The sequence below is a fragment of the Urocitellus parryii genome, chromosome 1, assembly GCF_045843805.1.
Source record: "Urocitellus parryii isolate mUroPar1 chromosome 1, mUroPar1.hap1, whole genome shotgun sequence".
NCBI classification, from domain to species: Eukaryota; Metazoa; Chordata; class Mammalia; order Rodentia; family Sciuridae; genus Urocitellus; species Urocitellus parryii.
In genome coordinates this window covers 138,959,545-138,974,860 of record NC_135531.1, presented here as the reverse complement: position 1 = coordinate 138,974,860, position 15,316 = coordinate 138,959,545, and the positions used below count along the sequence as shown (strand labels likewise).

At 41.6% G+C, this 15,316-nt stretch overlaps 1 protein-coding gene across 2 annotated transcripts in view; it reads right to left on the bottom strand.

Annotated features, from left to right (window-relative positions):
* The window catches only part of Slc36a1 (solute carrier family 36 member 1), a 105,641-nt gene that overhangs the window by 79,433 nt on the left and 10,892 nt on the right, over positions 1 to 15,316 (bottom strand). For both annotated transcript variants that reach the window (XM_026388311.2, XM_026388309.2), the window contains exons 3-8: positions 11,360 to 11,450; positions 10,525 to 10,613; positions 9,996 to 10,091; positions 7,691 to 7,775; positions 7,073 to 7,291; positions 1,727 to 1,825 (exon numbers count right to left, since the gene is read on the bottom strand). In XM_026388311.2, coding sequence (XP_026244096.1) covers positions 1,727 to 1,825; positions 7,073 to 7,291; positions 7,691 to 7,775; positions 9,996 to 10,091; positions 10,525 to 10,613; positions 11,360 to 11,450 — 679 coding nt within the window. The remainder of the gene's footprint in view (positions 1 to 1,726; positions 1,826 to 7,072; positions 7,292 to 7,690; positions 7,776 to 9,995; positions 10,092 to 10,524; positions 10,614 to 11,359; positions 11,451 to 15,316) is intronic.

Here is a 15,316-nt window from a genome sequence, read left to right as displayed (position 1 = left end):
GTATTGGCATGAGTTCTTCTTTAAAAGTCTTGTAGAATTCAGCTGAGAATTCATGTGGTCCTGGGCTTTTCTTTGTTGGAAGGCTTTTTATTACTGCTTCTGTCTCATTACAAGCTATTGGTCTGTTTAGGTTGCCTATATTCTCTTGATTCATTATGGTTTGTGTCTAGAGATGTATCCATTTCTTCTAAGGTTTCCAATTTACTGGAGTATAAGTTTTCAAAATCATTCCTAATTATCCTCTGGATTTCTGTGATGTCTGTAGTGATTTATCATTTTTCACCTCTAATTTTATTACTTTGGCTCTTTGTTTTTCTTTCATTTAGTTTGGTTAATGATTTATTAATCTTTTTTTTTTCTTTTCAAAGGACCAAGTGTTTGATTCATTGATCCTTTGTAATTTTTTTATTGGCTCTTTTTAGTTATACATTTACAGTAGAATCCATTATGATATAATCATACAAGCATGGAATATCTCATTCTAATTAGGATCCCAGTCTTGTGGGTTTACATGATGGTGAGATTCACTTAGGTATTTTCATGTATGTACTTGGAAATTATGTTAGATTCATGATACTGTATTTTTAAAAAAATTCTCAAGCTCATTGATTTAGGCTCTGATCTTAATTAATTCTTTTCTTCTCCTGTTTTTGGAATTGGTTTGTTTTTCTTTTTCAAGAGCCTTGAGATGTATCATTAGGTTGTTTATTTGGAACATTTCTGATTTTCTTATGTAGACATTCATAGCTAAAACTTTTTTCTTAGAACTGCTTTCATATTGTCCCAGAGGTTCTGCTACATAGTATCATTATTCTTATTTGTGTCTAAGGATTTTTAAAATTTCTCTCTGACTTCTTCTATTAGCCATTCATCATTCAAAAGTGTATTATAGTCTTTCACATGTTTATATAGTTTCTATAGGTTTATTTATTTATTTAGGTGTTAATTTCTAATTCCATCCTATTATGACCCAATAAGATACAAAGAATTACATCAATATTTTTGTACTTGCTAAGAGTTGCCTTGTAAACTAAAATATAATCAATTTTGGAGATGGTTCCATGAGCTGCTGAGAAGAAAGTATATTCAGGTGTTGTTGGAGGAAATATTCTATCGATGTGTGTAAAGTCCAGTTGATTTATAATATTTTATAGGTCTAAGGAATTTTTACTGAGTTTATGTCTGGATGACCTAACTAGTGGTGAGAGGAGTGTGAACCCATACCTCATTTAATCCCAATACTATTAATCATTATGCTCACTTTTCAGGGGCTAACGGTGGAGACTCAGAGAAGTTGAGTCTCTGCACAAAGTCACAAAATTATTCTTTTCCCCCTTATTTTTTATTATAATTATTACTGCTAATGGCACAAAATAATGGATTTCTGTGTGACATTTTCATACATAATTACTCTGGTGAAGCTGGAACCTACTCCCAAATCAGGCTGATTCCAGGTCCAGCAGTCCTGATTGCCTATTGCGTACTGTGCACGTAAGAGATGATCATGCAATGAGGAGTTTTCAATACAGACATTTAAAACTCACATAACAATTTACCTTCAAAAGTTGGAGCTTGCAAGTTCCAGGGAATCCTTGGAACATTATTCACGAACTGGCCAGTAAGTCTCAGAAGATAATTTCTACAGCATTTCCTCAGCTTTAAAGCAGACATGAGGTCACCAAGCTCAACAGGGAACCCTCAGGCCCAACCACAGCACAACTCTTACCATTCCGATGCCTTCAAATGCAAAGATGGCCGTGCCAAAGAAGAGAGGGTAGGTTTTCCAGGATGCCACCAAGGGAAGGTTTCTGGGGTCAGGGATTTTCTGAAAGAGATAAACAAACAAAGCAAAAGGCTATACAACAGAGATTGAAGATTTGAACTACAAATCAGAGAAGTCAGGCCTTTTCTGAAATTCAAGATTCTCCAAAGGGAGAAAGCCTGATATCTGACAGACGATTTGGGGACATTTAGCCCAGTTGTATTTTTTTCTCTTCAAGCTGGGAAAACCCTAAATTGCTTTGGGGGATGACTAGTTCAATGTACCATAAGACATTGAAATGCTGGGGCTTGCATAAAGAGAGTCACATTCTTTCACTGGGTAATCCTATCCCTAGAAATTTAATGCATGAAGAAAAGAAAATCAAAAGATGAAAACAGTTGAGCATAGCTATTTAGCAAAGTAACTGCCAAAAACCACTTTAAAGAATCCCAATTGCTCAGTTGAGTAATGACCCATATACTAACTGTATCACAGATTATATACTATTTAAAAAGTAAAAATTGAGATGATTAGTAGTAAATAAAGACTCTTTATGCAATAGAAACATTTTTTAAATATTTGTATAATCACTATGATGGGCCTATATAAGCACCCCATATAGATAAATATGAAGGGAAGGGGGTCAATTTTTAGATTGGCCCCTTTCCTTTTTTCTTTTTTAAAAATTGTTAATGAAATTGAGCATTTTGAACATATGAGTAAGTATAAGACAAGAGTGTCGAAAAACACAGGGGAACAGCAAAAAGAATATTAAAAATAAACAGGCAAGTTTTTTTAAAAAAGCAATTATTAAGTATAGGCATAATGTTCCTAGCAGGGAGGGATGGTCCCAGAGTCCTATTTGGCTCACCCATGACCAGCTATTGGTAATGGACTGTGTCAAAGAAGTGGGGGATGGGTGGGGACTCAGAAGTTGCTGCCCTTTTAGAATTGGGCTTTTCAACCAAGTGCATACATTACTTAGGTTTGAACATGGCTTGTCCCCTCTGAAGCTCAGTTGAAACTTGACTGCCATTGTAGCAGTATTGTCAGTAGGGCCTTTAAAAGGTTGTTAAGAAGGATCAATGCCTTTCTTGTGAAACTGTTCATAATGGAAGGAATAAATAAACTCTTGCTGTCAAAGGACTGAATCAGTTACAATGAAAGCAGGTTGCTCTAAACAGGCAGCCTCCTGTTTTCTGTCTCTTCATACGTGGAGATTTGCCCTTCTGCTTTTCTGCCATACTAGGAAGTGGCACAAGGCCCCCACCATTATTCAAACAGTCCAAGGCATCATTTCCTTGAACTTCCCAGACTTTAGAACCATGAGCTAAATAAACATTTATTTTTTTGTAGATTATCTAGTTAGTATTCTGGGATAGCAACAGAAAATGATAGCAATGATTTTTTTTAAAAAATATTTTTTTAGTTGTAGTTGGACTCAATATCTTTATTTATTTATTTTTATGTGGTGCTGAGGATCGAACCCAGGGCCTCGAATGTGCTAGGTGAGCACTCTACCTGTGAGCCACAACCTCAGCCAATGATATTTTTCAATCACTTTAACTATTGGGTTAGTCAGTTTTCTGTCACTGTGACAAAATACCCGAGGTAATCAACTTTTAAGGAGGAAAGGTTTCTTTTGGCTCATACTTTCAGAGAATTCATTCCATGGTCAGTTCATTCCTTTGCTTTTGGGCCTGTGGTAAGGCAAAACATCATAGCAGGGAGTGCATGGTAAAGCAAAGCTGCTCATGTCACAGAGGCTCAGAAGGAGGGGGCAGAGGGGAGCCGAGGTGCTAATACCCCTTCCTTCAAGTCCATACTTCATATGACCTAACTTTCCCACCAGGCCCCATCTCTTTAAGGTTCCATCACCTTCCAATAGTGCCACAGCCTGGTGACCAAGCCTTTAACCTATGGGCCTTTGCAGGACAATTGTCCAAACCTTCTCAACTATATAGGTATTTAGATAAATATGGGGCTTGCTCTAACAGTGCAACAGAATAGCAGCAAGTGAACCAAGGAAGGTCTATGAGCAATCTCTATGGCAGGCTTCTCTCTGAAAGATTTCAAAACAACAATACCCCAGTCTCTGAGGGCAAACAACAGAAGAAAATGAAAGAAAGAAAAGAAAAGAAAAGAAAGACTATTTCCTGCTAAGAAGTCAGTCAGACTTCTATTAAGAAGTGTTTTGGTACCTAGTATGAAGACAGACTAATAGGTATTTTTGCTCTATAATGAGGCAGGAGAGTGGGATTTCCCTGTAATTACTCCTGAGGCAAAAATGAAACTTAAGTTCCTTGAAACAGGTGCTATCTGTTGGTTAGTGGATAAGTACTGCCCAGGTTCATACGTCAGATCAGATTGAGGTATCAGAAAGGGAATTTCACAGATCATGTCTGGGGATATGGTTCACATGTGACCAACAAAAGGAACGTCCAACTCTACGTACTTCATGATTGTTATTGACTTACATCCCACTCAACTAAATTGAAAAAGTTTCATTTACCAAGAAACATGCAAATTAAAATCATATCATTATTAACATGTCTCAATTCAATAATACTTAAATTATACTTATGAAAGTTTTTTCAAGAAAGTGCTATAAAACGTACAGACAGACTCAAAGATGTACTCCAATTCTGGAATCATTATAATCATGCAAGAATATATCACAGAATGAAGGATATGCAGCGATAACACACTCACTGGGAGGCCCCTCTGGGAAAGGCCTGGACTCAAAACTGTGCCACTCATCCTTCCCCATGAGAAGGAAGGGAAGCCTGCTCAGGTGGAGGACCTTGGCTGGCTTCCTATGGTGCACATGCACAAAGAGCAAAACTAGCACCCCCACACCCATATTTGGCATTAGGGGGAAAGTTCAGAAACATCTGAGAGTAGGGGAATCCATGTGGTAAACAGGGCAAAATGCCAAAGAGCAGTTACAAACCGCAGCAACAACATCAAAAATGATGCACAGGGAGCACCAGTAGCTGTGAGCCACCTGGAAATGGTGCTGTTACCACAGCTGACAGCAGCTGTCCCTGGGAACTAGGGCAGAGAGCATTGCTTGATCAGAGACCCTGTGGGATTAGCAGACAGACTGAGAACTGATCTCAAGAAACTGGCAGAGCTGCCTCACCTCAACATGCAGATTGCACGTCCACACAGCTCAGGGTGGACGCCAGCAGTCAGAAGGAACTGAGATGTTACAGGGACACAAATTCTCACCCAGTCCTCTGACCTTGGCAGCCACCAGTGTGTAACCACCTGCAATGGTTCAGTGCAGCATGTGTCTGTCTGTGGAGGTGGCCTCACTTTGCCTTTAGCCCTCACTGGAGTATCTTATGAACAATGGAGAGAGAGCTAATTACTAAGGGAAGTTATGTGTTTATTTACATCTTGATCATGGAGATGGTCAATCACACATTCAATAAGAGAAAACTAGTACACGCTCACTGACAAGAAGGTCAATCTAATTCATCCTGTCATTCCCTCAGTACAGGCAGCCCCTGCTTTTCAGGGTCTAGCGGTTTCCTAGGAACCACATCAGTAGGTGACTGGGTCACTGTGTGAAAAGTGAGGCAATGGTCACCTGTCGGACTGACCAAAACTAACAAGACTGACATATCCAGAGTCACCTAGGGGGGCAAAGCAGGCACTTGTATGCCATGGAAGCATGGAGGGGACTCTATGTGAAATCAGTCAACAACTTCTGGAAGAAGCAACTTGGCAATATAAAAATTCAGAAGTGTACACTTCCTGGGCATAGTAGTGTACACTTGTAATCCCAGTGACTTGTGGGGATGTGAACTTGAATAACAAATTAAAGGCCAGCCTGGGTAACTTAGCAAAGCCTTATTTCAAAATAAAAAGTTCTGGGATGTAGCTCAGTGGTATGGTACCTCTCCAGTACCACAAGAAAAAAAAAAAAAGTACATGTTCCTCAGTAATTGCACCCCTAGGTAGTTTATAGAATCATTCATCACGTCCATAAAAAAATGAATGTTCACTGTCTTAATACTGAAATGAAGCTGCTGGGCGTGGTAGTGCAGGCCTGTAATCCCAGTGGCTCAGGAGGCTGAGGCAGGAGGATCACAAGTTCAAAGCCAGCCTCAGCAATGGTGAGGTGCTAAGCAACTCAGTGAGACCCTGTCTCTAAACAAAATACAAAATAGGGCTGGGGATGTGGCTCAGTGTTTGAGTGCCCCTGAATTCAACCCCTGACACTCCCCTCTCCCCCCCACCCCCCCAAAAAAAAGACTATAAGTGATAAATGACCCAATGGTCCACCCGTAGGGGACTGGTGAAGTAAACCATGGCCCATCTGTTCTCTGTGATTCTAGGCAGCAGAGAGAAACAGTGAAGCAGAGCCAGCTGCTCCAGCCTGAGAGGGCTGGTAGATAAACACTACCAATAATTTTTAAAAATTTGTTTTAAAAAATGAAAACAAAACCTAATTTTTGTTAGTTATATTTCCTACATGCTTGTATAGTGTTTAAAGCATTCACAGGATCCAGAACAAGACAGACCACTGGCACAGACGGCATCCCTGAGAGGAGACTCAGGTGAGAGGTGGTACTCAGACGGTTGGTTTGTGCTGTCCACATTCCAATCAAAAAAAGGGAAAAATTGGGAAATTAAATTCAAATATCTTAAGTTATGCTTCATTCACCTACTTTTACTCTTTTCCTTTAATCGAATCTTGGCAAAATGCATTTTCTTTTCCACAAACTGCCATGGTGTTTAAAGACACGTTTTTCTACACGTGATCCTCTCCCCATCTGTGTTCCAGTGTTCTCCAAACCACCCCACAGATCCACCCACATGGGTAAGCGAGTGGCATGAACACTAGTGGCTTTATAATCTTGACAAATAAATGGTAGGGAATTACTTATACCTAAGCACAGATTAGAAAAATTGATTTTTATTTTGATCTTAATATGTTTTTACTATTTTCCAATTGTGCATAATGATCATTAACAATCCAATTGAAAAAAGCCTAAACCAGAGATTTCAATGGGGGGTGATTTTTGCCCCTCAGGGTGTTTGGCAATATGTAGAAACACTTTTGGTTGTCAAACTGGGGGAGTAGTAGCCACTAGCGTTTTCAGGGTAGAGACCAGGGATACTGCTAAATATCCAACAACACAGGACAATAACAAAATCTACCTGGCCCAAAATGTCCATAGTGCTGAATTTTAAAACTTCTAAACATACCTCACATAAGTCACATGGAACTAGGTAGGTTCTGCTGACTGGTTTTGTTTACCCCTCTAAGAGGATGGGGGAGGCCTGGGCTCACACCTGAACAATGTACTGGTAGATCATGATCAGGCTGACCAGCATGCTGATGTTGGCCAACAGGGAGAAGATGGACAGGACGCGGAGGTTCCTGATGAAGACCAGCAGCACCAGGAAGGGCAGGAAGGAGAGCATGTAGAGTCTGGAGTCCATGGTGGGCGTCAGAATCACCGTCTCATTGTCATGGCAGTTGGTGGTGGTCCCGTTGGCTGCTTCTATCACCTAGAAGAGGGAAGAAGGAGAAAGGCAAAGGCCTCCAATCACAAAGCTGACGACTGTCCTGCTGGAAGAGGCTTCTCACTAAGAGCTCAGGAGTGTGAACCAGGCCTGAGAGGCACCTGTGGCCTGCAAGCCCTCCATGGAGTCTTCATGTTACTGTTGCTAGCAACCCAGTTGTCTGAACTGGGTGTGATCACATCTTACCTAAGACAGAAGGGTTAACAAGACATCTTGAGGTTTCTCTACATCCCAGGTCTTCACATGAGCATCAAAAAAAAGGGCACTGTACATAAAGTGTTAAAACCTCAACTCTTTAGTTGACCAAAGCCGGCTTGGAAACAATCCTAAACAGAAATTCCACTCATCCCTTTTCATATGCTTTCTTTTTTACCAGAATCCTACCTGTTTAAAGTTCTCAGCAAGAAACACAAAATAGACACAGCAGAATCCCAGCTGTGTGACGATCAGGAAGAAGTCCACGATGTGCCTGGGGATGGGAAGGAGGCAATACAAAGGTCATTAAAATACAAATGGAAGACTCTCAGACAAATCTTTCAATAGTGCTTTTTTCCTAAGTCATCACAGACTCTTCCCAGCAGGTGACAAGGACAAGCATGTCAGTTAGAGCTTTGGAGAAGACTCTATCTGTGTGCTTTCTGAGATCCCCTTCCTGGCTTCTCTAGGATGCTGCATGAGGTAGGCAATCACCCAGAGAACAGCAGGAAATGAGGGTCAGAACATTAAGATCTGGAAACAACATTTTATTAGTGGTGCCACACCCCAGAGGGATAATTCCTAAAGTCTGAGCCTGGAGCATAGCAGGGCTTTTACTTTTATACACCACCAAGTTTGGGATGCACCAAGGCAAGAGAATAGGTGTATTCTATGTACTTATTTGGGTACAAGCTTGTCAATAGCTGAGAGACTCTTAGCTCATACAGTTTAGGGACTTTTACTGCACTAAGCCTAAAGGCGGATTGTTCTGTACCTGCTACATTGTTTCCTGCTTGTGCTACTAGGTACCTGTTAGCAGCTGCAGGCTTCTATGGTTAAATGTCAGTAAGCTGACCTGCCTGGGTCAGTGTGCAAAACTACAGCCTGTTGGCTCTTAAACTGCTGAAGTTCCCATTCTGTTCTACCACACAGGCACCATGACCCCTGCTTAGCTCCTCTTTGTACCCACCCCCAGCCTACTTCACATGGTGAGCCCTTGACAGAGAAGGCTGGGAAGTGGACCCCTTTACAGTGTCTCCCTATAATTTGGACCCAAGAGCCAACCTAATTTCATATAAACAAGCCAGAAATAAATGGACCCAAACAGATTGCTGGTTGAAGCACCATTGTCCAATGGTGGTCACCATGTAAAGGGCTATCAAAAAGGAAATTGATCGTGTTATTGACTATTCTTAAATGGGACACTGCTTTGCAGTTAGAATGTGTTAAATCTATATGTGCTGACACTGAAAAAGTGAAAAATATCTAGGTGATTTAAGGGGGAGAAATCAAGTTTCCAAACAGTATATACTGTTTGGTCCATTTGTACAAAAAATGTTTTAAAAACGTTTGTTTACACCCAGAAAAATCTAAAAGGATACCCAATGCACCTCTGACCTGGGTTTATTTCTGCTTTTCACTTTATGTCCTCCTGTCTTGTTTTAAAAATGCTTTTCCTATGAGCACACATTTTATTAGAAGAAAGGAGGGTGTGAGGAATGAGGGAGGGAAGATGGGAGGAAGGGAGGGAAGGAGGAAGGCAGCAAGAACTGATAACCAGCCAAGCACCCATGCACGGTGTGCTCACTTAACAACCGGCTTCTCCCAGGCAACAGAAAATGATTTTGCCAAAAGAACGACACAGTCTGTATCACAGGATGAAGCTGACTGTGAATCAAAGTTCCCTCTATGACCCCCCCAAAGGAACTTTTCTAGAGAACATAGGTTTAATGTGGTTCAAGTAAGAAAAACAAACAAATAAACAACAAAATAGGATTCAATCCTTGATGGTATCAATAATTCCCATAGATCCAGGAAACAAAAAGTAGAATATTACCCTGCAGGCACCTGAACAGTCACCTAAGGGGAGATTTCCAGACACTGCCCGCCTCCTCACAAACCTGTCTCCCACCTTGTTCCTTCTTTCACTAATTGTGGGTGTCTCTCTTCTGGCCCAGCCAGACAAGGGAACCTTCCACCTGAGCGCCAGGCTGTCTCTCACCTCATTATGCTCTCTTCCTCTCAGTTTACACCATTACTGGTCTCTTGTCTTGTTCTTGGGCTCTTTCTCCCTGAACAGACCACAAGCCCCTGGAGGGTGGAGACCATATAATTTACCCCAGGGAATCTCCCCTCCCAATCAAGAACTGTTTTGTGCCACTGAGAGTTCTTCAAATGTATTTATTGAAAAGTGAGTGAAGGGAGTATCATCACCAGATGGACATCAGGACATTCCACACTGTCAAAGCCAGAATGGCCTCCAGAGATCTTTCAGGCCAGGCCTCACGTATTACAGATGAGGAAGTGGAGGCCTGAAGAAGTGAGGGAGGGCTCCCGCTGTCCCAGGACACAGAGCACACCAACTGCAGAGCCAATCCAAACAACACTCTCCATTCCTAACGCTTTCCCCACACAGTACTTCCCTATCTGATGGCCTCCACACTGGGGGGTGGGGGGGGTGGGCACAGCTGAAAGGGAACAGGAAACCAGTTACCTTCCCCAGTGAGCGTGGTTCCGGAGCCAGGAGCTGGGGCTGGATTCTAGACCATACATCACAGTGTCCCCATAGTCCACAAAGGGTTTGTTCAGCCTGGGAGAGGGGAGAGGCAAAGGAAGGGCAGAGGTTAGTCAATGACAGTGATGGCACAACTGGAGCTGCTGAGACCTGAGCCTACTCCCCACCAACCACCCGAAAGGCACCACTACGAGTCCTGCATTTAACACTTCTAACCATCAGAAGTGTGAAGTCTAGAGGACAGTTACTTAATTCACGGCCACTGGCAGGACCATTTCAATGCAATAAACATTACAAAACAGATATAGTTAGGATGTGGCCTCTGTCCACAGGTAAACCTAACAGATGACAGAGCAGAAAAATAATTACAAAAATAACCAGGGAACGTGATCCTGCTGAGATAATAGCCTTCACACTCGGCGAGTGTGAAGATGTTGGCATTGTCTGCACAGGGCTTACTTTCAGGATATAAGAACCAAAAATGATTTATGGCTCAGAGGGCTCTCACCTGCGGCAGAAGTGATGAGCACATTTCACCAGGATACCCATGCAGTGTACGGCCACAATGCCTATCACCAGCAGGCTGAGGGGACCCATCTGGGGGCAGGGGTTGCAGGCAAAAGAGGATAGAAAAGCAGTGAGAATTAGGATTTGCCAGTGATGAAAACGCAGCTAAGGCACCTGCCAGGCATAGACCTTCTGGCCCACATACAAGAAATGTGATTGTGGAGACCAGCTCTGGGACATGGGCAAAGCTTAGTACGTCTTCCAGAGAGCTAACCTCCTGGACAAGAATGACTCAAGATAAGACTGTTGCAAACCAGCAGAACAAAGGTTCCTGTGACTCTGTGGGAAGAAGAGCTGGGCAAAGGGATGTGAGGGAGGGGAAGCTATCATTAGCACAACGCCACCTCCAAACAGACAGCACTTAGCTGAATATCTCTGAAACCAGAATGGCTTTGGGTGGGCACTCTAAAGGAGGTGAATCATAAAAAGAAGATGTACAATTCTCTGCAAAAGCCACTTAATGATGGGGTGGGCTGGGGGACTGTACAGAAAATGGACAGATACCTGTCACTAGCTCATTAGTGCATATTATTGATAGAAACAATCTGAATCATTTTTAAGTACATCTTCACCACCACAAAGCAAGCCCGGATTAATTCACTGATAACAGTCTAAGAGCCAAGAACAGTGCCTGGCACACAGAAGGCCCTCAATAGATGAATGAATGTCTGAATATTGATTTCTCTCAGCTGAATTTAAAACAACAACAACAACAACCACAGAACCTATTTCCTAAGTTTGTTACAACACTTCCTTGCACCGGTGCAGACCCTTACCAAGAGGCCTGCATTTTTCACTGCCAAAGGCAGCCCCAGGAGTCCTGTGCCAATGTTGCCTTTTAACAGGTGGATCAAGGTCTGGAACCATCTGAAGAGGGAAGAAGGTAGACAAGGGAATGTTAACCGTGACAACAGCTGATACACAACAGATACTGAGCACTGCACTACCTGCCTGCACACATGATCTCTGAGTTCCGCAACAACCCTGAGGTTTTATTTTATGGATGAGGAAGCAACTTGCTCAAGGTCATGGACCTAGTAAAGAGCGAGCTAGAATTTCAGCCCAGGCACTCTGACCTCCGAGTACACTCTCTTACGATTGCTATAAGCCCCCTGACCCTGGCCCTTCAGAACCTCCTCTCTTAGGCCAGAGGGATGATGGGCTCTCTCTAGGCATGGGTATTGGGGTCTTATCCTAACCACTGAACTGACCACTGTGAGGACTCCCAGTAGGGCAACAGAGCATGACAAAACATAATGATGACAGACAGACACGGGTATAACAGAATAGAGGAAATAAAAATTGAAACCCAAACCTTGTACCAGAAAGCTTTATGAGACATGAGCAGAGTTAAAGTTATATATACCATAGCAGGCTGGAATCCCCAGTGTACTTTGTATAAAAAAGTTAAAAAAAAAAAAAAAGGGCAATTGCCATAGTGTCCTAGGATTGGAGGAGCCCTCTTCCGAGAGCCACCTAGTTACCTTTCTGCCTTAATGGTAGATTTCCCCTCCCGTGTGTACAGACTGTGCCCCTCTCCAGACCGTGATTGAAAAGCCTCCTGTATTTCCTCACTCATTTTCCACTCAACAAATACCATCTACCACGTATAAAACACGGTATTAACTCAAGTGGTAGAAATAGGTGTCAATCAGGTATGGATCTTAGGCTACATAAATTAGGAATGTCTCAAAGGAAACAGGGGACACATTCATAACCACCAGAGGTAGAAAGATTCTCAAGGAAAGGCCAGAGAGAGAATCCACAGAGAAGGCAGGTAATGCTTGGTGGGGTGGAATGCCCTGAACCAAACCTGGCAGACAGGCAGGAGGTGTTCCTGGGTCACTGCAGAAGAAGATACCATGGGTGAAGGGCCTGGAAACAAGACCCTAGAGAGAAATGTGGACCGTGTACATGGAACAGTTCACCTTAGGAGTCGCTCGGGTCCAGGTGAGGGCAGGAGTGGGCACAGAGTTCCCCCTTTTTCTACAGGGAATGGGGGACCCATCAGAGACAGACAAAAGAGTTGTCTGGTCTTGGCATTTTAATCCTTTGCTACCTTTAGGAAATAGGATAGAAAACAGTTCAAATGAAGTATATTTCTTTGCTCTAAATCACTAGGATTTGACCCCTGGCACTGCTGGGAAATTCTTCTGCACAAATAACTAAATCACTCAAAACTGATGCTTAACATGCAATGTTTCAAATCTTCAATTCTGAAAGCAAATAGCACTTGTTACTCATAAAGGCTATTTATAAGACCCATCTACACCCTTTGGAAAGCAATTCTACTTTAACCTTTCTCCTTTGACATCCGGGAAGAAACTTCTTGATTTTCCAATTCTCCTTAATATTTTTGGGAAGAATCAAGGAAACTGAGAAGAGGTGAAGTGCTCTCCTGGCCTCACTGAAGCAACAACCTAAGGGCCTCAAGGGTCCAGCTGCATTATCAGCAGCCAGTCACCAGGAGATAATGGGTCTATTAAATTTCTTTCTTGGCAACATTTAATCCACTAAAGTACAAAGGTAAATGTTGTACCAAACCTATCTGCCTACCACAGGCCTCCCCAAAATGCCTTTGAACTGGGAGACCAAGGCCCTCTGGCCCTAGCTCTGCCGTCACCTCCACCTGGCAATTCCCTTCCCTTCCCTGGGCTGTTGTTTGAGGAAACTGAACGAGGAAAGATGGTCTCAATGGTTCCCTCAACTGGGATTTCAGGCCAGTGGCCAAAATTACTTCATTCAATAGGTGACCGCAAGCAGAGATTACCCAGTACCATAGGAATAGCACAAGATCATCACCAGGGGCGACAGGTCTTAGCTACAGGGTGGATTATGTGGGAGAAGGAAGAAGGCTAGCAAATCTCTTGAGGTTCCACTTATGCCCCATCAGTAGTTCTTAACACTTTTTGGTCTCAGGACTTCTTTATTCTCTGATAAATTAAGGACCTTAAATAGCTTTTGCTTATATGGATTATATCTGTTAAGACATATCATATGGGGGCTGGGGTTGTGGCTCAGTGGTAGAGTGCTTGCCTAGCATGTGTGAGGCACTGGGTTCGATTCTCAGCACCACATATAAACAAATAAATAAATAAAGGTCCATCAATAATTAATAAAAATTTTTAAAAATACATATTAAAGTTGAAACAAAAATTTAAAAAATTTAATTAAAATAAGTTCATTAAATGTGAATAATACATTTTAAATGAAAAATTAGCTCCAAATGAAAAAGAAGAAAAATGTGAGAAGAATAATATTTTTTTCTTTTAAAAAATTTCATTAATGTCACTTAACTGAAGATAGCTGGATTTACCTATTTCTACTTTCAATCTATTATGATACATTATTTTGGTTGATGTATATAAAGGAAATTTGTTCTGTCTAGATATGTAGTAGGAAAAGAGTATTTTAATAGGCCCTTTAATTAATCTTTCTTTTCACCCTACTCCAAAATGAAACACCTGATAGTTTCTAAGACATTAACTGCAACGTAGAATGTGAACTTTTCATGATCTTTTGCATTCAAATCCATTGGTGATCTTGCTCTTGATGGACCTTATACCCATGTACAATTTGCTAACATCATATTTTCAGCTATTTAGAAGTTATTGGTTTCCTGAGTTATGCAGATCTTCCAAACATTAGCACATTTCTTTATATAACATTAAGAAATAACATTAATTGATTTAACATGACCATTGACTAATATCACTGCTGATCTCATTAGAGGAGATTACAGGTAAGTTGTCAAGTTCATAGTGTTGGACACAAGGGTTTGTTTCCCTAATTTTGCTTGAAAGCTCAAATTTTATTGTAAGCAAAAAATATTGATTGTTTTTGGGGAGTTGATGAATTCATTTCTTTCATTGTCAAGAAAATGCCAAATACTCAAATCCAAATAACCTATAGTTAATTGTTCTTTCTAATAAAAATGACGTTCTATGATGGGGAAAGGGGGAGAACAGCTAGTTCAGTTGACAACTCCAACCCTTACTCAAAGGCTTTGCCCTAAGGTAAGTGTCATACTTAGAATGAAGAAGTGGTTCCCCTGTGAGCTTTCCATTTTGTCATATAGAGATCCGTGCTGAAGGGTTATAATTTAATGAAATTGGTGATTTGATTGTTTCATCAATGACGTTCTTAAGTAAGTGAAACTGCAACAACAATTAGTAAGGATTGGAGCCATTGCATCAACCTGTGCTGCAGCACCTGTGATTTCACCCACCATTGACTAATGATAATCTCCCCTGATGAGATCAGCGGTGATATTAGTCAATGGTCATGTTAAATCATGTTCAAAAGTCAACACAGTGAAGAAGAGGCAAACAGCACCTCAGGCTTATTATGAAGCGGGTTCTGTCCCCTTAGACTTCTTGAAATGGTCTTGGAAATCCCAAAAGGTCTGCAGACCACACCTGTCAAATGGCTGCTCCAGACATCTAGAAAAAAGCCAGTTTGAGTGAGCTGGGTTCTCAGTCTGCTAGACTAGGGAAGAAGCACAGAGGTGTGATCAATAGCTATTGAGCTACTGCTCAACAGGGCAACAAGAAGAAAAATGTGCCCAAGAATGTCAATTGGTCAAAAAGTCAACAGCTTGAAAATATCAAATGATAGGAAACAGTCTCACCAAACACTTCATCATGAAAATGTCTGGGGGTTTTCACTTACACCTATCAATTAGGGAGTTTTAATGAGCTATTAACTTCTAAAAGAGTCAGGTGTGTGCATGA